The sequence below is a fragment of the Cygnus atratus genome, chromosome 3, assembly GCF_013377495.2.
Source record: "Cygnus atratus isolate AKBS03 ecotype Queensland, Australia chromosome 3, CAtr_DNAZoo_HiC_assembly, whole genome shotgun sequence".
NCBI classification, from domain to species: Eukaryota; Metazoa; Chordata; class Aves; order Anseriformes; family Anatidae; genus Cygnus; species Cygnus atratus.
The window spans coordinates 3,902,941-3,926,165 of NC_066364.1; the positions used below are offsets into that span (position 1 = coordinate 3,902,941).

At 44.0% G+C, this 23,225-nt stretch overlaps 1 protein-coding gene across 1 annotated transcript in view; it reads left to right on the top strand.

Annotated features, from left to right (window-relative positions):
• Nucleotides 1-23,225, top strand: part of PKHD1 (PKHD1 ciliary IPT domain containing fibrocystin/polyductin) — a 254,443-nt gene that overhangs the window by 35,821 nt on the left and 195,397 nt on the right. Inside the window, exons 28-34 of the mRNA XM_050709748.1 lie at nucleotides 176-311; nucleotides 5,078-5,273; nucleotides 6,687-6,754; nucleotides 9,365-10,978; nucleotides 11,146-11,289; nucleotides 18,303-18,516; nucleotides 23,013-23,163. Coding sequence (XP_050565705.1) covers nucleotides 176-311; nucleotides 5,078-5,273; nucleotides 6,687-6,754; nucleotides 9,365-10,978; nucleotides 11,146-11,289; nucleotides 18,303-18,516; nucleotides 23,013-23,163 — 2,523 coding nt within the window. The remainder of the gene's footprint in view (nucleotides 1-175; nucleotides 312-5,077; nucleotides 5,274-6,686; nucleotides 6,755-9,364; nucleotides 10,979-11,145; nucleotides 11,290-18,302; nucleotides 18,517-23,012; nucleotides 23,164-23,225) is intronic.

Consider the following 23,225-nt stretch of genomic DNA (forward strand, 5'->3'; position numbering starts at 1 on the left):
AGACAACATAACTACACACATTTGAGTAGAGTCTAATGTATATGCAAATTTGGCAGTGCCATGTGCCTGACTTATTAAGTGTAGGAGATGCATGAATACGTGAATATGAGAAATAACTATTTTTCTTCTATTGGTGCGCTCTTATGCTTGATGTTTTCCTTACTTCTGTTTCCAGGGGGCAGAAGATGCTGCTGTCCACGTGACACTAGTTTCTGGGTACCAATCAACAACAGTCACCAACTTGTTCCAATATGACCCTTCCTTAAACCCTACTGTTGTATCACTGAGCAGGAACAGAAGTGGCATAGCAGGTGAAAAGCGGACATGTATGGGACATCATCTGCAGAACTGTTGTTATTTCTGAAGGTGGTGGGACAGAAGGAATTGAGGTCCATGTGGTTTGGTGATGTGATGCTGTTTTGTTGTTTTCTTTTATCTTATAGCCCTTGTGCCCCGTGCAGGTTCTGATCACGCCTGGTTTCTTTATGTTCTTTTTTCTCTATCTTACATAAGATAATGAGTTGCTTGCCTTAGCCCAGTATGGATCATGTCCACAGAGTGTCAAGTACAGTATGCTGTTCCTTTTGAGTTATATTTCTCTAACTTTGCTCTGAAACAATCCCACCCACTCATTTTTGGTAGCAGGTTCAGTGGCAGGAGAAATGAACTTTGGAGAATGCACTTCTCCGGGGTCCCAAAGGGTGAGCTGTAGTCAGAAGGTGACATGCGTATTGCATTGCTGAAAGCAAAAGAGAGGCAGTGCTCATTTTGGTAGTTACTGTTTCCAAACCAGTTTCCTTCTATTTGACCTGGCGAACCATTACTTTTGAATATGAACATAGACTTCACAGGCTTTGCAGGGGCAAAATCCTGAGTAAACACCATGGAGTATTTAGCATTTCTGTCCTTTGAAAAGCTTTATTTAGGGTTGTGATTCACATCGTGATTTCTATGTACCCCATCCCCCTTTTTCCAAGGGTACACTCTGATTTTTTCTTTCTCTTTTTCCAACCCCTCCAGTACACATCTTAACAAAGCTCCCCCCAGCTCAGTGATGTGGCCAGACTTAGTGGGGATGCGAGGGGTGAGATGACTGTGCTGGTGATAAAGCGGGCTTCTTGCTGCACACCTAGTATTTCCATTCCTTTCCCCAATGCCCTTGTTATTTCCTATTACCCCAGAATGCATAAATAAGAGAAAACGTCCTTTATCATCTGAATATTATTCAGGTACGATAGCACCAAGGGGAGATTTTTCTAGCTGCGGGCAGCCCAGGTGCAGGAAATTCCTCTATGTTATAGTGTCTCCTGAACGGTGGTTCTATTTAGAACCTCCATGGCTTCAGCTTTTAATATAGTTTTTTCCTCCTATGTAATAAAAAGAATAAATAAATTACACCAATGCCTTCCAGGCATCTAGGATTAAGCTGACAATTGACCAAGAGTCCAAAGAGTTCATGTTATTAATATATTCAGCTTCACAGGCTTTCAAATTTTTATTTGACTCTGTGCGTGCTGAATTGAAATCTGTTGGTTTCCAGGTCTGCTTAGAGGAGCTGAGGGGAGCTTTATACAGACTCTGCTGCTTCATGGAAAGGAGAAGTTTCTCAGAGGCTGCAGGGCTCATGCCAGCTTTGGGGGCTGTGTTAGACCCAAATGACCCTGGCCTCTGCTTGGCAGACAAAATTGCTACTTGTATCTGAGTCTCTATTAAGGATGAGTTAACCCATAAAAATTCACTTTGTTTAAGACAAGGTGAGAGCAGAAAACAGCTGTAAATCTAAGAGAATTGATATAGAGATGTCTTCATCCCCCATGAGTGTAAAGAAAGCGTGAAGAAAGGTTTGAGCTAATTCCAGTTGAAATAGTTTCATTTACTTACTTGGTCCTTTCAATATTCAAAACTGCAGCAAAAACACAGGAATTGTTGCTTCTAGAAACAGCCCAGTTCTCTGTGCTGTGCTTTACACACTGTTGAGCTAAGCCAGATAAACAAAAACAACACAGCTGCTGGTCATCCTGCTTGATTTCTACTTTTTTTTGCTTTACCCCGCCCCTTTCCCAGGTGGTTGGTTGGGTGCCAGGTGGGCCTAATGGTATACAAGCCACAGGTGTCCCACCAGAGAGCCCTTTCTGCCTGAGCTGCTCTTTGGGGGTAAATGCTTTGTTTTTCCCTCAGCCAGTTGCATGGTTCTTTAGGTAGGTCAGAGTGTATGGGCTGATGTGTTTTGAAGTTGAGAGAGGTAAGTATGTCTTTTTGAGGTAACAACTAGTAGGCTCTTCTAGAGTAAAGCAAGCTATATAGTAGTAGGTGCCTTTACTGCATGCAGCTCTTCTTCAGGTGAGTAACTTTTTACAGCATGCTTATGGATAGGAAGATGGTGTTACTTTGCGTGTTTGCTTTGTGGTTCTAGGTCTCTTATGATTTGTGCAGAACTATGAGTCTTACTGTGAATGTGACCTTATGTCTTTACCTGTATGTCAAATGTTATCAAAGTTACAACCTTGGTGTTAAAGTGATGGAGCAGGGTTTAAGGGAAGGGTATCACCCAAGTTGCCTGTGCCAGTGAGTATCTGAAAACAGCAGAAGTAGGCACGTAAGGTGTAGTCTTTTTCAGGGTTAGGGATAGTTTCTTATATTTCTGGAGCTTTCTTCTGCTGTTTTGCTGGCTGTAGAGTCTTTAGACCCTGTAGCCTTCTAGATTTTAAGTGCTTGGAATTCCCTTAATAGAAGGATATTTAACAGAGGTTGCTGGCTAACTTGTTGGGATGTGGTGGGGTACACTACTGGTTTTGGGTTATATTTTAATCTCTAGATATATCAAGCCATTTGTGTAACTCTCCAGAGGATTCACAAAGAGCTTCAGTATGCACCGCAAGGGGCTCGACCACATAGGCGCGGTGTTACCAAGAGACTGAGCAGGGTCACCTTTTTCATCTGTGAAGGATAAGTCTGTGATTACCCCTGCTGGGGCTGCTCTGCATTCATGTCCTGTTGGCATTTGTGGATCTGAGGGTTTTTGTTTTTTTTCTGGCTCTGGCCTCTGTGCTTGAGTCCTTCCTCTGCAAGGAGCTGTATTGTTTGTGTGTCCATCACGGATATGACCTTCTCTTTTTGTTTCCTGTAGAAAGAGAATAAAAAAATATTTTACCCCAAGCACTGCTGCAGGCTGGGAGATGAGTGGTTAGAAAGCTGCCTGGCAGAGAAGGACCTGGGAGTATTGATTGATAGCCGGCTGGATGTGAGCCCACAGTGTGCCTACGTGGCCAAGAAGGCCAACAGCATCCTGGCTTGTATAAGAAGCAGTGTGGCCAGCAGACCTAGGGAAATGATTGTCCCCCTGTACTTGGCTCTGGTGAGGCTGCACCTCGAGTACTGTGTTCAGTTTTGGGCCCCTCGCTACAAGAAGGACATGGAGGTGCTCGAGAGAGTCCAGAGAAGGGCAAAGAAGCTGGTGAGGGGTCTGGAGAACAAGTCTTACGAGGAGCGGCTGAGGGAGCTGGGATTGTTCAGCCTGGAGAAGAGGCTCAGGGGCGACCTTATCGCACTCTACAGGTACCTTAAAGGAGGCTGTAGCGAGGTGGGGGTTGGTCTGTTCTCCCACGCGCCTGGTGACAGGACAAGGGGGAATGGGCTAAAGCTGTGCCAGGGGAGGTTTAGGTTGGATATTAGGAAGAACTTCTTTACCGAAAGGGTTGTTAGGCATTGGAATGGGCTGCCCAGGGAGGTGGTTGAGTCACCATCCCTGGAGGTCTTTAAGAGACATTTAGTTATAGAGCTCAGTGATATGGTTTAGTGGAGGACTTGTCAGTGTTAGGTCAAAGGTTGGACTCGGTGATCTTGGAGGTCTCTTCCAACCTAGGTGATTCTGTGATGAAGTGAGGAAGAGGAATGCACAAAAATGGAGCTGTTCTGGCTCAGCTGGTCCTCAGTAGTTATTCTGGATCAACGCTGTGGGTAAACAAGTGTGTCAGGCTGGGCAGCATCTGTACATGGTAAAGGGCTGTTAATACCTTTTGCCTGATGAATTTAGGAAAGGGATTTATGTAGTGTAGCTGTCTGACAGTAGGGAGCTGGACTGGAAGACTCCTCCTGGTCCCGTGTGTTCCTGCTGCTGAGCAACTGAACCTACATCCTTCGGAGCTGACGGTGGGATGAGATTTACCTCCTAAACATGTCTCTGACTGCATTTGTTATGTGGTCTGTGAAGAGAAATTAGCAGTTTTGTGGTGGGATTCACCAGAGCTATTTTGGATATCTTCCTCAGAATAAGATGAATCACTCCATAAAGGCTCTGTTTCTCCTCCTTGAATGCAGATAGCTATCTCAGAGCCTTTATTTGCACTGAAGCATACCAGCCTACATTTTTAAGCTATTTCAGGAGGAATTTAAGTTATGAAATTCCCTTCCCCACAGGCCTTGTCCTTTTCTATTACTACAGAATACACAAGTAAGGGAAAGTACTCTGTCTCATCTGAATATAACTTAACTCACAACTGAGCTTAAATAGGAGAGAGTGACCTGTTTCCTGAAAACAAGGTGTTTTGGAGTATTCATGAGCATCTGACTTTAGGCACTCAAGGAAATTTTCATTTAGCTGTGGGAGGCTCCTTTAAAGTTTAAATACCTCCAAAATTAACGCTGGAAAGTGTGGTGTGGATCATTGTCGGGGATTTAGGAGAAATCCCTCATTCAGCTCCAGTTCATGAGCTTTAGAAAGTCTGGATTTGACTCTTAAGTAACTGGGGATATTTAGGATAGGCATTTATGTTAAGGAGATATAGATCTTACCCTAAATATCTATTAGAAGACTGAGAGTAGTAGCTCTAGATGAGCATAGCCAAGTTCACAGTACTAATGTCTCAAGACAACCTTGGTGGCTGATCTTATCAGGGAAGCCAAGGGATGAATAGGACACAGGAACACTGCAGTTTCCTAGATTTTAGTTTTGAGTGATGGACGAGACTGGACCTGTTTCGGGATGATGAGACTCCACACTCACCCTCAGGCGATGCTTACAAGTGCTAAAATAACTTGCAAGAAAAAATGAAATGGTTTCATCAGTTCTCCTCTCCAGGGGGTCAGGAGCTTCAGATTGGAATATCCTTGTTCACCAGCTACCGAGGGGCAGATGTCAAGGTCCAAATTGGGCACTCCTGGGCACAGATCCGAGCACAGACGGACCATGGTGTTAACGTGACCCTCCCAGCCTTGGCTGCGGGATGGTACAATGTTTCTGTCATCATCAATGGTGTTGCTGTCACATCAAACAGGTAGTGTGAATTTGTGCACTTAAGATATAAATTTCCTTCTCTATCCTATTTGGTATTTTAGGGTTAATCTGAAAATAAAGGTGTTTTCAAAAATCCTGTACCTAACGGTGAAATCTGCTGTATAGTATAAAATTATGAATAATTATCAAGACACTTATTGATCTGTGGAACCCAAGTCAGCAAACTGCTAATGCTAGTCAATTAACTCCCCTTAGATCAGTAAGAGGCAGGAGAGAAACATTTTAGAAAAAACAGTTGATTTGATGAAAAATGCATATTCAGGCAATCAAAGGTATTCACAAATTCAGGTCAAATGTAGATACATCCTGCTGTAGGAAAATAGCAGAAGAAAAGAAACACTTTTTTTCATGAGAATAAACAAAAGCTAGTTTGGAAAAAATATGCTTTGTTTGGAGAGTTTTCAAATGATTCTATTTCTATATTTTAAGGTGACACTGAGTTTTTTCCTAGACAAATGCAGTATAAATGAATTAAAATGCAGGGGAAAACCCACCTGGAAGTGAGATCAACAATGCATTCTCAAGCAGTACAGTTTTGCTTCTGAGCTATGCAGCTCTTACCCATGACAAGTGCTAGGAATGATCCTGAAACAATGGGATTAGGGGGAAGGGGCTGCATGTGTTGCTCAAAAACCACCCTAAGCTGCCTGTTGCACCAATGCACTTCACAAGTAGGAAGCCTGTGGTCAGAGGGATGATGCACAGGGCTTCATCCCATTTTATACTGGAGTCTGTTAGCAGCACCATCACTTTGTCTCCAGGAATAGAGACTGGAGGGAGATGGGTCATCTCAGAAGGCAACCCTGATCTCTGGTGGGCTGGACTGCAGGCTTGGGAATGTTTGCTGCTGTACTGTGTCTTTTCAGGGCAGGGATTGTTTTTGAAAGGAGGGTGATGAGGAGGAAAAATAGATGCAAGTGGGACAGAAGCAGGACTACACCCCTGTCTGAGTGGGCTTTGGGAGGTTATGCCTGGTTTTCCTCTTGCTGCAGTATCTCCACTACTTATTTCCCATGGGGGGAATAAAGAAGGGGAGGCAGCTGGGGTCTCCTGTCTGTTGGCATGGCTACACTGGGATCTGTTTAGCAGAAACCTCTTGCTCCTGCTTCTTCGTTTAGGCAATTCACTTGTGTTGCACGGACTGCAGTTGGCCCACAGGCTGCCAACAGACAAGGTTCCTGACAGACATAGCTCAAATCACCTGGAAAACTGGGTGGTCTTGTTGCTGTGGTTCCTTGGGGACACAAAGAAAAGGGAAAGTACCAGGTGGGCATTTGGCCCTCTAATCTTGAGGAATTTGCAAGAAAGAATAGCATTGCAGCAGGAGAGGAAAAATAGAAACAAACAATTCCCCCCAAACAAACCCAAACCTTCTGTGTTGCTTGTTTTGCAGGGCCGAGCTGTTAATCCATTACGTCTCGGAGATCTTCAGCATCGAGCCGTGCTGCGGCTCCTTTCTGGGTAAGCAGCGGCAGTACATCTGCAGCCACTTATGGAGGTCAAAGGGATCAAGGGCACAGTTTTCCTGCAGGACTGGAAAGGGCAACCCGTTTCATATCAGTTTAAGTGAGGGTGTTTAAATCTGTGACTCTTCATTATGCAGACACCAACTGGCAGACAGCAGCAGCCTGGAAACGTGGGATCGTAGTGAGCATCTCTCAATCTGGTCGGCTGGCTCAGGGGAACCTGTGCTTCGAATGTGATTTCCCCAAGTCTATGCTCATGTATCTTTGCATGTTCCCTTTGGGAAAAGAAAGCACGCCCACACCTGACTCATCTGTGCTGTATCTTTCAGTCATTACGCCTCCAAATTTTATGGCTTTCTGTGTGGAAATGAAGTGGTAGGCAGGGTAGAATCGTGGTTTCAGGCAAACACTTTTTTCAGTTGATCCCAGATGGAGCATTTAGTCTTGTTAACTCAAAAAGACAAAAACCCCACAACAACAACAAACAAAAACACACACACAAACAAACCTTTTTCAGTGTTAATTTTAATCAAAACTTAAATACTTATTAATCCCATTCCAGTCTTTTAAACATGGGAAATCATTCAACTGTGTTTCAGAGCAAAGCATCACTGAATTAAAAACCAAAAATTTCACTTTAAATCTTAAAACACAGATTTGAGATGGTTTATTTTGTCATGTGGTTGGAGGGGGAGGAGAGTTGAATCCATTTAGTGAATATTACATGAACCCTTTGAAAACAAATTCCTGTGATGTAACTGCAGGTTCTCCACACATTCCTTTCCCAGCCTCACAACTCACCTAAAGATACAAAACTCAGGCTTTGTGGTACATGATTAGTTCAGTAGTTTGTGACATGCTCAAGCCTTTAAAGATGAGAGCTCAGAGAGCAAAGGTTATCACTTTTGAAGAATTATCTAAGTTAAGAAAAAATATTGCACCTTTCTTTTATTTTTAGGGGTAAATTGGAAGTTAAATAACTGATTAACTCTTGGCTGTAGTTTTGTGAAGGGCTTAAGCCAATTTAGGATCTCATTGGTACAAAAAGCACCTCTCTTCACCTCTTATCTCTTATTGTTTGCTGTGTGTACCACCTGTGTGGCCTTCTGAATTCTGAATTTGAGCTCACTGAAACTGAACCCCATTATAAAACCAAGTTATTTTTCAGCCAGGCCATGGGAAAAGGAAGGGCATGGGCTTAATTTATAAAGAGGGTTAAGCAAGGCAGGGCACTGGAAAGCAAAGTAAAGGAAGATGGACAGATGCTTCAGCAGGCTTTAAGTGAGGCACCTATAGGCTTGGAAGCATGGAATTGGGAATGCTGAGGGTTTTGCAACTTTTTCATTATCACTTTCTAAAATCCGGACTGCTGCTCTTCAGTGCTGGTCTTATTCTCAGCACACAGCAGACAGGGTGACAGTGCTTCTTTGCATAGTCACGTAAATCCAGCCATCGGGATTCACGCTTATCCCAGATAATGGGTACCTATTCTCAGCTGCCAGGTGGGTGGCACAGCCCCTCAACACTCTTTCTCCTGTGACTGTGGAGAGGGAGACTCCATTGCCACATCCTAGGATCAGAGCGAAGATAACCAGCCTCCCAAATGTAGGATGCTTTAGGGAGATTATATGACTGGAGCTGCATACGATGGTAATTCTGTGAAACTTCCAGCTTCCAACACTAGACACAAGGGCAGCCACAGCTGGATGTCACAACCTTATGTCTAACTTCTCTTCAACTATTTTTCTGTGTGAATGGTTCACATCAAGAGTCTACTTACATATTTGCTGTCTTCTTCCGTGGTCACAAATGAAGGCCCAGGGAAGAACAAAAAATCCAGGCAACCCCAGGGGAAAACAGACAGCCTGCCTGCCTTCAGCCCATGCATGGGAAGCTTTGGTCAGAGTTCCCTCCCCTGGAGTGGGGGACCTGCTCTTCTCTTCCCCTACCTGTTCTCCCCATCTTAAATGGTGCTGACTGGGAGCACATAGGTAGGGGATATCTTTAAGTTGTAAGTGTTCATTATTGCGTCAGCTCCTCTGGCCGCCTCCTCAAGGGCAAGTGGCCATCTGCGTGTGGCAAATCTGGAATCTGTCCCTCTGCGTGAGGCACCGGGTGGAACTGCAGATTGAAGGAAGGTCTGTGGTTCTGGCCTGTTTGTTTTTAATAATAATAACCACATCTTTTTTTTCCCTGTATGCAAAAGGACCAAGCTATTTTTACTAGCAACACACTTGTCTCTCTAACAAGTCTCGTTCCCTGAAGAGTTGAGTCTCTGTTCAGTCTCAGGGGTCCTCTCACCACTGCTTCCTTCCATTCTGTGGTTGCTTTCTACATTTTTTTTGCTGCCATGATGGTCCCTGGCTATCTTACAACATCAGCCTCTTGTCTACATAGGATTATGCTGATACTTGGCTGCTGTTGTCAGTAGCTGTCTTGTTCAAAAAAAAAAAAAAAAAGGACTTAATTCTTTTTTCCATTCAGCCTGGATAAGACTGCTATGCTTATCAGCTTTATCATGGTTTGTGAATGTTCAAAGATGGCCGTTAATTTCTTTCCCACACATAATGTCCTTCTGTCTTTTGTGGTGTGTTTTTCTCCCAAGGTGGAACACTGCTCACGATCTCTGGGGTTGGCTTTAGCCAAAATCAGTCCCTGGTTTCTGTTTCAATGAACAGGCAAACCTGCCTGATTACCTGCTTGGAAGAAGAGACCATTTGGTGCCTGACCCCACCAGCTGCTGATTTGCTTAATGAAGATTCTCAAGACATGTCTGTCAGAGTAAATGTACTCATTAGCAGTAGCTCACTTCAGCATGTTCCTGTTGCAAGAAACATCACCACCTTTTATTACCAAAGAGCTTTGACACCTCTGATTACCAGTGTTGAAACAGAAATCTCAGCCAGCAGCCTGCTCTTGAGCATCCAGGGGATAAACATCACTGGGTCCGTGGCCAAGCTTGGAGACAGTGAATGTGAGCTTGAATTTCAGCATGGCAATGAGTCTGCATTGTTTTATGAGTGCTCTTTACCGCTGGGCAACCTGGAACCTGAGACTTACCCTGTGTGTGTTATCCAGAGACAGCTCGGATATGCTCGTGTGACAGCAAGGCTGCAGACCCTCACAATAACTCCATGGATAACCTCCATATTCCCATCACAAGGGTCAATCTGTGGTGGAATGCTGCTTACTATAGCTGGTGTTGCTTTAAAATCCAGGAGGAACATGGTACGGGTCAGTCTGGATGGTAATTATTCCTGTGAGATCCAGAGCTCTGATAACGATGCCATTCATTGCATTGTCCTTCCAGGGGCGCAACTTTTGCCTTACCAGCAGTTGGCTGAGGCTTCTTGGGCTCTTAATGTCACAGTGACTGTCAATGGGATCAGCAGTGTCTGCCCTGGGGACTGTACACTCCACCTTCATGAGCAGTCAACCCCCCTTGTGGATCTGGTGGCCTGGGAGACCAACGGGACATTCACCTATGTGACGATCACAGGGCAGAGGTTGGCATGGCCAAGCGACAGCCCTGTGGTACATGTGAATAACCAGGTTGTCTGCAAGGTAACTTTCTGGAACGAGACCAGCATCAAGTGCCAGATTGACTGTGTTGCCCCAGGGGAGCATGAAGTTTCCATATCCAACAGGATAAATGGGCAAGCTTGCTTCAGGAGGGCATCTGGTGTTGTCACCATCACACCCCAGGTGCACAGGTTTTACCCTCAAAACTTCAGCACCAACGGTGGAGGCCTGCTCACGTTGGCAGGCTCAGCACTGAGAGGAAAGAACATGACTTCTGTTCTCATTGATTATCACCCGTGCCTCATTCTCAATGTCACCTGTGTAGCTATCCAGTGCATGGTGCCTCCGGGCCATGGCACTAGGGCTGTGAGGCTAACGGTAGATGGCACCTCCTATGGCATTGGAAGCATAAGCTACAGTGAGGAGTTTACGCCAACTTTCCTTTCGCTTGTTGCCACTGGCCTCCTTTTAACGATGAACGTATCCCATGTCACAGAGATGGACACCATCCACGTATTTGTTGGAAACTCTGCTTGTGGTGGTGTCATCATCACTCGCTCCACTTTGCAGTGCTCAGCTCCTCCACTCCCCGCTGGAGAGTACCCTGTGCTGGGCCTGGATGTCCCCAGGGGCTGGGCTTCCTCCAACCTGACCTTCTCCTCTCAGCTGGTGGTGACAGCTGTGTATCACAACTGGGGTAAGTCATGAGGAACTGTTGCAGCTCATCTAAGGGGTGCGGTGTGATGGATTGTGATAATTGTTATTTTTCATACATAAGCCAAAATTATGAGTTAAAAAAAATACCCCTGATGATAGCTAGCTGTTGCACTGTGACTTAAATCCCACTTTCTGTCCTTTTCCAAGGTGGCTTGGCTGGAGGAGCGGTTCACCTGCATGGAACTGGTTTTGACCCAGGGCAGACCTCAGTGACAATCTGCGGCATGCCTTGTGAAATGTTGGACAGCGCAAAGACGACTGACCTGAGCTGCCTTGCCCCACGCTTACACGGTCAGCTAAGACGCAAAACCTGGTGTTGCGTTAAAAACGTCCTCTAAAACCCCATCTTGACCCAAAAGGTGGAGTGGTCATAAATGTATCTTGTCCCAAGGGGAAAGTAGAAGCAGCCCTGGAGAGAGGAGAGGAGCCAAAATAGCCTCTTCTGCTTTTTGAGCTCAGCCCAAAGTCCATTGCTGCCAGGGATGTTTTGGCACCAACGGCTGTAGGCTTTGGACTGGATCCACCTGTGGCCGGAGCTGCCACACATGCTTTGTGGCTATATTTGAGGTGTGCAAAGTGATAGCAGTTCCCTGTGGCAGCTATTCCCTGGGAAAACCGTCTCACATAAAATGTGCATGGGGGCCTTGGGCTGGGCACCCAAGTGCCTCTCGGCTCCCATGGTTGGCTTAATGACTTGAGCTACCTTAAATGGCTTTTTTTTTTTTTCTTTTTGCATGGCAGGACAGTGTCAGCAGGGTAGGGGCTTAGTGGGAAAGGGTGAACGTCTGTAAGAAAGAACGAATACCTTGCTACAGTCAGTTCATACCTTTGGGAAGCTGGAGATGAGGATTTGAATTCCTTGAGAGCAGGATGGGATCATCCCACAGCCAAAGCATGCTCTTTATCTGGAGAGAGGCAACACTGCAGGGAATGCTGCCATGTTCTCTAGCTCTCTCAAAGAAGAGCTTGCCCCAGTTTTGGAGGAAATGCTTACAAATGGGCACACTCTTGAACAAGGCATACTTCCTCCTTCCCCCATTGGCAGCACAGGATTAAGCTCCTAACGTCTTGCAAGAGGCAGTATTTCAGATTTTGAAGTCCCTGAGATATATGCCATTCCCCAAATCCCATGGACAGAGGGACTACCTTGGTGCTGCAGCATTGCAACACTTGGCAGCACACCACTTCAGCACCTCCATAGCTCTGGTGCTAGGAGAGCATCGAGAGACCTCCTCCAGAAATCATTGCCATTCTGTGGCCATCCAGGTGACCAGAGATCTCTCTTCCTTGGGGGGATCTGGAAGAATGGTGGTTTTGAGGGTTTCCATCAGGGTACATTGCTAGGGTTTTGCTCAAAGATATGGAATCTCCATCCTTGCAGGCAGTCAGAACATGACTAGATTAGCTGCTGAGAAATCAATCCAACGTGAAGTTTAGCATTGCTCTGAGCAGGGGTTAGGATGAGAGACATCCAGAGGTCCCTTCCAGCCTCTGTTACTCTGAAATTCTGAAGTTGCTCCCATCATTTAGAATGGTTTGCTTCTCCATCTGTGAGGAATACCAGGAAAAGAAAAGGGAGGCTGTCAAATCCCCTGCACTCAAAAGGAGACACTGAGAAGTTGTGAAGAGCTCAGCTTTTTCTCCTCCTCTCCTTCTCTTTCCCTCTTTCTTTTTCTTGGATCTGGGCACAGTCCACAAAACTGTTTATCATTATTTGTTCAAAGGCAACATGCTGGAGTGTCAACAACAACAAAAAAAGCAGACCATAAAACAAGCCATTCTGGTTATTGCAGAAAGAATAGCAGAATAAAATGTAATCAAATTGATCCAAACTGCGACAACATTAATAACTGTGCTCAAAATTCACTGGGGGGTAAGGCGGCAGGGGGGAGCCTGGGGAAAATAAGTAAGAGGCAGGACCGCAGTGTTTTCTATTGGCACTAGATGTCAGCAGGCGAACGCTGATTGTTGCCTGCTTGCTGGTTGTGGTTTTTGGAAGAGAAGGTGCAAGGGGGGCGAAGCCCGCCTAACCGAAGGGATGCACGCACCCTGCTTTAGTCCACTTACAGGACAAGCCCTCTATCTCCTGCACTGGATTTTGCAGCCTTGCACATCTCATCAGTCGAATTGCCAAAAACACTTCTCATGCGTATGTCAATGATGTATGTACAGGTTGACTAAGTCTGTAAAAGTTTGCTAGGCTATTTGCTCTCCCTGAGAGGTTTGAACATGGGCTGCACATCTACATATGACATCTGTGCTGCTTTCCAGAGTTCCCCCTAATACTTAGGGGATTGCATCCCCCACCATGTAGGGCGTTAAGTGCAGTTAGTCCAGCCTCACCTCGTTCTTTACCTGCTGCTCTTTGCCTGGGGGAGTTTGCCTCTTGCAGCTTACACCTCCTCGCTGCCCTGGGATCTCAGTGCTAGCTTGTGTTGTCTCTGGCCTCTTTAAGGTGAGAGATTCATGTGGGAATCCCCAGCCAGTCTATCTGGCTTGCTTGTGTGATTAAATTCATAGGAGAAAGCTCTGCAGGTAGGGAGTGTGACTTCTTTCCCGCTTTACAGGCAGTTTTCTAAGATGCAAGGAACTGCCGGTCTCAACAGGATCCAGTTATGAGCCTGCCCCATGGGGTCTTCCTTAGGAGTAGGGGCTGAAGCAAGGTTTTGGTTTGACCATTGGTGAGACCTGGGCATACCAGGTACTGAAATGTGCTTGATGAAGAGCACAAGGAATTGGGATGCAAGCCCAGGCACTTTTATGAAATCACTGTCTTTAGCAAGCTACAGAAAAATCAGATTGGAAGTTGATTTTAAACTTCTAAAGTTTTAAAAAAAATTATGATAAAATTGACAAAAGCAGAGTCCCTTCAATGAGAAACAGCAAAAAAACACCAAACTGGCCCACCGGTCTTTAAAGGTCTGGTAAAGAGATAACTGGCTTGATCCTGAGAGCTCTTCCCTTCCCTGTTTCTCACTTTGTTACTTGTGTTGCAACGCTGTTGAGGAGTGTGGATAGAGGTGTGGGGTGTTCATCTCAAGTTAAATTTCCAGAACGAAGGGCTAATGTCTGTGGGATTGAACTGTGCTCTTGTGAAAAATGGGAAGGCTGGCAGGAAGCTTGAGGCAGGTGAGAAAATAACAGAATATTCCTATTAGGTGATATTGGGGTAAGTACTGTATATATATTTTGCAGTAAACCAGCATTTGAGATTGTATGTTGGACACTGGTGAGGGTGTAGAAGTATCTTTAAAAGAAGGTGAATTGATAGGAAGATGCATCAGTGAAATATCTGAGCGTGGTGCTCAGCTTTTTATTTATGTATTTTTTTGCCTGGCTGCATCAGGATGCTTGGAATAACGTACCTGGCTTTATGGTTCTGATGTAACAGCTTTTTGGATCTCTTTTGGCAAATCCCTGACCTGCTCTTGGCCAGGTTACATTGGTAAAAGTTGATATTTAGAGATGATGATTCAGATTAAAATCTAGAAATGAAATGAGGCTGGTTTAAATGAGAGACATAGCTTGGTGGAGCTCATTGCATGGAGCAAAAGGAGCGAGAGGAAGGAGCTTTGGATGCAGCCATGCAAATGTCCCAGGGCGATGCATCGGGGTAGGGCCACAGGGGACTATAACCAGGGAAATGGGGTTATTTGTATGAGTAAGTGCAGGAGATCTGAAGAGGGCATGCAGTGGCAATTGGAGTCTGAGTAGCAGTGAGGGTTTCTGATGGGTCCAAATGGTCCCTTCTGCCCTTCAAATCTGGAAATGAAATTAAAAAAGAGGAAAAAAAATGCATATTGATTACATGGCAAGAATGTTCTGACAGTGAGATCTGTCAGGCGGTGGAATAGATGTTTGCAAAGTCACCTCTTGGGACCCGGCTGTGCAAAATGAATGTCTCGTAGGGAGCAATTCTTCATAGGCAAAGGTTGGACTTGACCTTAACAGGTCTCTTTTTCCTCTCCCTTCCCTTTTATTTTTACCGTTATTATTTATTTATTTTTTACTTTTTGTTTTCTCTGCTAAGCACAAGTTAATGTTATGCTCTGCGGTCCGTTTTGTGAGCGGTGGATTACTGGGGATGTGCGGTTTGGCACTGAGACTCCTTGGGCAGTTGTTCAATCAATCTGCAGCTGCCCTTGGAACTCCTGTAGGGTTTAGTCTCATCACATGTCCGGCAGTTGTTATTAAACAGTGACCCAGAACAAAGCCCTTGTGCTGAACATCCCAGGCTCCTGGTTTAAGCCAGAGCATCCCTCAAAGAGAGGGCTGGGGGCAGTGGGTCCCTAACCCGTCACCAACATGCAGAGATTTGGCTGCCATTGTGTCTGACCTCAAAAGGGGAGCCGTGATGGGATGAATGCATTAATCTTAGTGATGGGATTGTACAACGTGTGATCAGCAGGTTCTATCTTTATAGAGTAGTTAAAGCATAAAGAAGCTTCATTCTGAGGTTCAAACACTAACCAATTAAGTAGGGAGAGGTGTCCCGGAACGGGCACACTATATACTTTTAGGATGTGCTGTGTGTATTGCAATCTTTAGTTAATTCTTTTTTATTTTTATTTTTACTGTTGTGGCAGGAGATAATGGCAGCTTTTTACAGCCAAGGGATATTTGCATTTAATGGTTAGAGGAACGGGATGAAAAGCCAAGACTTCCTCCTAACTGAGAAAAGTATTAAATCTTCTGAGAATAGGGGAATACCAGAACCTCAAGGAAGGGCTGAGAAATGGACACCTCCCCACATAGAGGTGTCCCCATCAGATGGACAGAGGTGTTAGGGTGTGGAGATCAGCTCCCTCTCTCCTTCTGCCTGAGAGGGGGAAAGTGGTTCAAGGTTTGCTGCTGAGGTTAAGTAGGGTTTTCTTGGATTTTGCTTCCATTGAACTCTTTAAAACCCTTTCTAGCCACATTCTTTAGCTTAGATTTGTTAAATAAATAAGTTTGTTTGAGTTAAAAATAATTTCAGCAGTTGGCAGGATGCAGGGCCCTACATTCCTATAGGCATGATAACATTGAGATGAGGGTGCTGGGGTGCTTCAGCAAGGATTTCCATGTAAAATTTCAGGGGTATCCAAATGGCAACAGGCTGTTCTGCCGAGCTCTGAGGGCTATGCAGAAAATATCTTCTGGTGACGTCCATTAACCATCTGACAGCAGCAAGGAACTGAGGAAAATATTTGGGTCTGGAGATTCTGTGGGTCACTTCCAATTTCCCAAATTTTCTAAAGTTGGGTTCAGCTGTTTTTCCACTAGTGACCCAGGAAAATGCTTCCAGTTTATTTTCAGGACTGCAAAAGAAGAAAAACAAAATCTCTTTTGATTAGCTCCCGAGCCTGTATTTTTTTTCATTTTATTCTTCCTCAAGTGTTTAATGTGAATGCAATCTTCCTTTATTACTGTTGTAGATGATTAGACATCAAACCTAGTTGGATGGTCTCCATTACCACATCTGAATGTATCGCAGCCTTTTCTGTCACTAGTAAGGCAGAAGAAGCTGTTATACCCCATTGTGGAATGGGACCAAATTCTCCTTCTGTCCACGGGAAACTTGTGGTCTTGTAGAGAAAGGGAAGGGACAGCATCCTCACTGGTTGGATGTTCTTCAGTAGTTTTGAGGAGATCTCAGCCATATACATATACATATACACTGACTGAAAAAAAAGCTTTATTGTGAAGAAGTTATTGTAATGAATTGGTTCTGCCACGGGTAAAAATGTTGCAAAGGCAAGTTTATTATAGTGTTTAGTCCTCTTGGTTGATATTCATTTACAAAAACACGGGTGTGTATGTCCGTTGAAACAAACTTGGGTGTGAGACTCCTGTGGGATCTGTAGGACAGCTCAGGTGTCTCTAGGCATAATTTCTGGACAATAAAAGCAATAATAGAGGCGTGATAGCATCATTCGGTAGGGTTCTCTGTCTGTTGTTTGTGTCTCATGTTTCTGTGTAGATCTTTGAAGCAGGGGCTGTGTTTGGTTGTGTTTGAATCGATGCCGAACAAGAGAATTGTCACTGGATTTGGGAGGGGAAAAGATCTAGCATATTGCAAAACATGTGAAGATGTAGGAACTTTTTTCTTATTCTAAATCCAGAGAAGAAAAATACAGAAGAAATGTGGATTCTGTCTCTGAATTTCAGAACAGATGAAATGGCAGGTTTAATATTTTTGAAAAATACCTTTAACAACAATACCTTAACATTAAACAATCATAAACTTGTCAAAAATACCTTATATTAAATCATTTGAAGCAAAAATCTTAAATCTTTTACCATAGGAAATATAGCATTTTCACATTACTTCCATTTCAAAGTCCATTTTCAGAATTACTTAAGAGCTAAGATATTAATTGATAATGATACTTTTCCAGCAAAGAAGAAACCTTTGGAACAAACTAGAATTTAAAAAAGCAAATCAGGAAAATTCTTTCTTGATAAACTCCTGTCTATTGCAATTCTGATACTTGATGAACACTCTTGTGTGCTGTAGTGCAGGATGTAATACTGTTCACAGAACTTTCCAGGAGTTTGTTACAACTGTTTGATTAATTCTGGTTTAATAAAAATTCTCGAGAAGTCTTCACATGCTGAGGGATTTGAGAGGAAACAGTCTTGATCTCTGCTTGCTTAAATGATTCTTAAAAACAAAGAAACAATAATTTCAATTGATTTGATCTTCAATGGAAGTTCATATTTTTTTTAAGTGTTTTTTTTGTCTGGATTTGGAGTATGAAAATCTAATTTCTGTTCACATCTCTTTTTCCTTAAGTACACTTCAAACTGTGCAGCTGCTCCCATCACACCTCCTACCACTCTGAGTCAAAATGAGACCAAGTCTCAAGTCAGTCTGGAGCAAGCAGTCTCCCCATTCACCCAAGCCCCCTTGAAGCACTCCAAGCTGTGCAATGCTTTCAGTAAATCTGATTCTGGATTTCAAAGCTGTGCTAGATCTCAGAAGTGGTCACATCTGATGTGCCTTACACCTGGTCTCTAAACCATGGTCCATGTTCTCCAGTTGGAATGCCCATACTCTTATTTAATTACCTCCTCCCAAATGTGAGGTCATTTGATCCCAAAGACCATCTGGATGCTTGTCCCACAAGGGAAGTTATGCTGGCCCACACAAGGCAAAAGGGACTGAAGAAGTTGCACGAAACACTACCCACCCTCAGAAAGGATGTACCGAAAGGGAGGTTGGGACATGAGCATCAAATGATAGCCATCAGTAGCCAAAATCTGCTTACCATCAGTAGTCTGTAGGCTGTCTGGGGTTATTTTTTCGCTTCCTGTCTTTGCAGCATCCTTGGCCATTCTCTGTGGCCTGACACATTCTTCCGCTGACTGCCAAGAAGACAGATCCACCTTCATCGAATGTGATGTCCAAGTCATGGTGGGTTCCTACCAGCAGCGAGGATCCGTGTCCTACCTGTACCTGTGTGAGGATAGCCGACCTCAGTGGCACCAGAGCGACAGTGGCCCTTCCCAGAGGTGTTTGGCCGGACTTTTTGCCAGGTTAGCTCTGATTCTCTCCAACATCTGAGCAGGCCCATCCATGAGGAATATTCCCCAGAAGGCATTCCCCTGCCAAAAGATGGGCTGGAGAAGGAGATGATTGCTAATTCTTCAGCTGATTCCAGCAGAGCAATTTAGCTTTGAGACCACTAGAGAGCTCCGCTGGGTCGTGAAATTCATTTCTTGTGTCTATCAAAGCACCTCTAGACCCCCCTCCTTCCCTCCCACCTTTTTAAAGTGTTTGAGAGACATCAGAAAATCCATCTCGTAAACAGCCTGCTTTGTTCCTTCTTAGGTTTTAATATTTATCTTCTGATCCAAAGCAACATCTGGTGGATGCCAATGGGGAAAAAGATTAGGCATTATGAAAAGCAGAAGCCTTTTTTTTTTTTTTTTTCCTCTCTCTAAGCAGCTTCATGAGTAAAAAGTTGCAGAGAAGATTCAGCACGCTGTGCAATGTTTACTCAACAAGGACGCTCAAGCAGTTACTCAGGTTCTGCAAATCCAAGGCCAAGTTGCCCAGGAGTGAAAATTGGTACCAATACCAATGCCTTTAATAGAGCTGTGGGGACTTAAACCTGCAGAGCCTCAAGGAGGAAGAGGGAGGCTTGAATTAAGGAATAAACAGATGAATAGCACTTCCCCAAAGACACTTGAGCTCTTAAATGGAGAGTTTGAATATCATTGCAATGCATTGTTTAGATGCTTTGTTTAGATGGTGAAGGCATTCCTGACTGGTGCACGTTGGTACTGTCCAGGTACTTCAGCGAAGTTGTAGAGATTTGATCCTCATCCTTATCTGGTCCTTATGCCACCACCAACATTGTCACCAGCGGGACAGCAGGGAGTCATCAGAGGCAGTTCTGGATACCCTGTGTTGAGGGAATAAAACAAATTGGTGTTTACCAAAGGAGGACAGCAGAAGTGGCATTGACCACTTTTTTTTTTTTTAACTTGTTTACAAAAAAGAAAAAAAAAGTAGTTAACTACAGCATCAGCCTGTCAGTCTGTCATTTCCTCCTTATCAGCTTTTGAGCTCTGATAAACTTGAGCTGGGCTTCATATAAGGGATGAATGTCTTAAGAAATATGAAATTTTTGTCAGTTTAGAGAAAATCTGTGCTAGGCAGAAATAAATTAGTTTCTTATTGAGGAAGAGGAGGATAGAATTCTGTCCTAACCTGTCTTTTTGCCAGCAACCTGTGGGCCAGACAGTAGAAAAATACAGCTGGCCAACTGGTGTGTCCAAAATCCTGTTTTGCACCGGTAATGTCCGATAGCATCCTGGGAGATAGGGAGGATGGTTTCACTGGGGGAGAGAGGAATAGAGAGAGCTAGAGTGGAAAAATAGCCTGAAATTAAGCTGATTTCAATAGTTCTGTCATTCCCACAATGATTTGTTTCAAACCAAGAAACCCCGGGAGCCTTGCCTTGTCTTGCTAAGCTTTGCTATTGCTAACATCAGTGTAACCCTAAGCCAGGTAACCCACAAACTTGAGAGTGATGGGGCAGCCCCAGGTTATTGCTTTTGGTTATTGCTTTCTGCTCCCTGAGCATCAAAGTTGTGCTCAGCTCTTTACAGATAAAGATGCATCTACGGTGGGTGGATTATTATGATGCTTTTCCTTCTTGCTCCTTTTCCTGGTGTGGGTTGTTCCAGTTCTGCTGCTGCAGCTGCTCCATCCTGGTGCCAGCAGGGTGAGTGGGTGGGAGGTCTGCACCTGAGCTGGTTATGTCATAACAATGGAGAGAGAAGTCAGGCAGTCTGTTTGATGGCTGCTTCATTATTGATCTTCACTGTTTTTTTGCCCAATTTAATTTTATATGTCCCAGAAACAAGTTTTAATGCTCCAGGTACAGGGAAATATTTCTAAATCAAATCAACTCTTTTTTTTTTTTAACCTACTTTTTCTCCATTTTTCCAACCTTATTTTTTTTTTATTGTTATAACTTTTCTACCTATTGTGTTCACACTCATCTAGTATTTAGAAATTAAAACTGGGGCTGCTAATGAATTTTCCAGTGGCTTGATGAGTTTTTTTTTCCTGGTGTATGTGTCTCTAAACTGGGTCTCACTGAAGAAGAGTGGAGATAGAGAAGATAGATGTATTTCAGACGAGTTTCCTGATCGGAAAAGTATGGGGAAAAGTAGAGGAAGAGAGAGTTTAAAGTCATCCAAATGATCTACCTCAGAGCTTTTGAAAATGTTTTCTGAAATTTCATTTCAGAAAAAATTTGATTTCAAAGTAGTAATGGAATTTGCAGCAAAGTGAAAATTAGAATGATCAAACTAAAAATTAACTATTTGGGGAATTCATGAAATAATACACATTGATTGCTCTAAGGAATAATTATAATGAACAGCAGTAATAAGGATATGGGTATGAGTTTTGCAGATATTCATCCCAGGATGGGGACAAAACTATCGAAATCATCGCTGACTTCACTACACATAATATCTTTCCTGTTTGTTCTTATTAGCTTTAGACTGGTTTGAATAAAGCTTCTACTACTGTAGTCTGTCCGAAAGCCTGTACTTTATGCACACAATGGCAAATGCATATTCCTCAGGAAAGGTGCAAATCTTACCATTCACGTCACTGGTGCATGGATACATCCCTGAATTCCCTTTTGCCATCCGCCCCTTTTGTTGCATTTCCTTTAAACATTGCCATTTGTTACAGGCATCCAGCATCAGGGTTTCAGATGCAGTTGCTCAAGAACAGGGGGGAATTGGCTCTTTGCCTACAAGCAAAGCTTGTTAACCTTTTGTAAGAAGACATGATCGGAGATCCTCCCATTGACTGCAGTGGCTAGCGAGTTCGGCCCTGCACTGAGCCAACAACAAGCCCCTTCTTCCTTTAAAACTGTTGGTTGTTTAAAGATGCAGCTTTTTCTTGTAGCATGAAAAAGAAGTACTATGCAGTCTTGAAAGAGACCAGTCCATTGAATTATTGTACAGGACAAGAGCAGTTCTCAAAGTGTCACTATCAAAAGCGAGCGTAGTTCCCTACGGCTGGCTTTTGATTATTGATACAGCAGAGGGAAAGGTTCATTTAAATATAGAAATAAAAATTCACTGTTAAAAAGGTTCAGCTACTTGCAGAAGACTTTTTTTTTTTCCTTTTTTCGCTGCTGATGTGGCTGTTTCCTTTAACAAATTATCCTCCCGCTGCCCTGACAAAGGCCACCAAACCAAACAGCCCATAACTGTACTGTCAGAGCAGCTCTTTGTTTGCACAGTGAGCTCTTGCATCCAGCCTGGTCTGAAAACTTCAGGTTCATCAAATTGTCCTGATCGCCAGGCTCATGAGAAAGCTCTGGGTGGTGGCTTTCCAGCTGTGTTGATTTTGGTGGAAGTTAGCCTTCTAAGCCTCCTAAATTTGGCTCTCCAGAAAATCCAGTGAGATGAGGCTTTTGGGACACTGAAGACCTCTGCAAATCCTGGTCCTACAGATCTTATCCCCTGTTTTATTGAGTAAAACTCTTCACAATGAGGGTGGTGAGGCCCTGGCACAGGCTGCCCCGAGAAGCTGTGGGTGCGCCATCCCTGGCAGTGCCCAAGGCCAGGCTGGATGGGGCTGGGGGCAGCCTGGGCTGGGGGCTGGAACCAGGGAAAGGAATGTAAAGTGGCACCGGAGTATCCCAAAGCCTGTAGAAGTAAATTGGGAAGCTTTCCCCTCACTTTGAGGGATCGTGAATCCTATAGCTCCCCATAATAAAACGCTACCGAAGTCAGCAGCTGTCAGCAGCGAGACCCAGGAAAAATATCTCTTCCCCACCACCTTTTCTATTACTTTTCTCCCCTGTGCAAGGGGAGGCTTTAGAGCAAATGTCTGTTACTATAACTGGCACATATATCGAATCTGCTTAGTCTGGGCTGCTAAGTAACTTTAATTAATTTACTAAGTTAATGTTCCAATGCTAGCAACAAAGCATCATTGCAATCAACTGGGTAGCAGGAATTGGAACCCCTAAATGAGCTCATTTTTTCACAGTTGGAATTAGGGACCAGTTAGCCAGTTGTGTGGCTTTTCCAATTTCTCCACTTGCCCTAGGGGAGTTGCAAGTTATTCATTCCCTATTGCTAAGTGTGAGTAGGATGGGGAGGGGGAGATGTGAACAAACCCTACCCCACGTAGGAGTCCATCTTTGATCCTAGCGCTGCTGATTCCCTTGCTGTTGTCTGCACGTATCTTCCTTGGTCCTCGAATGGCATTTGCTACTGTTTGCAATAGTTTGGGGAAGCAGCAAAAGGCATCACTGAGAGATATTTACTGCATGTATTTTATTGCGAGTGTGTGCAGATAAAGGGGGAAAAAAAAAAACAAATAAACAATAAAAGAATGGAAACAAAATTACAGAAATTTGCAAAGTTTGACAAATGGTGGCCAGGAGTTGCCACAAGCTAATGGCTTGCAATGATTAATAAGAGTAAAAATAATTGCATTTCATTAAGATTGATGACACCCCATTTAACCTCCCTTCTCGTTTCAGCCCTAAAGTGGAAAGAGATGAAGTTCTCATCTATAATAGCTCCTGTAACATTACCATGGAAACTGAGGCAGAGATGGAGTGTGAGGGAGCTAATCAGCCAATTACCGCCAAGATTACTGAGATATGGAAAAACTGGGGCCAGAACACTCAGGTATAATCAAATCTTTTTTACAGACTGATTCAAACAGCTTAAAATTAAATTTGTAATATTGT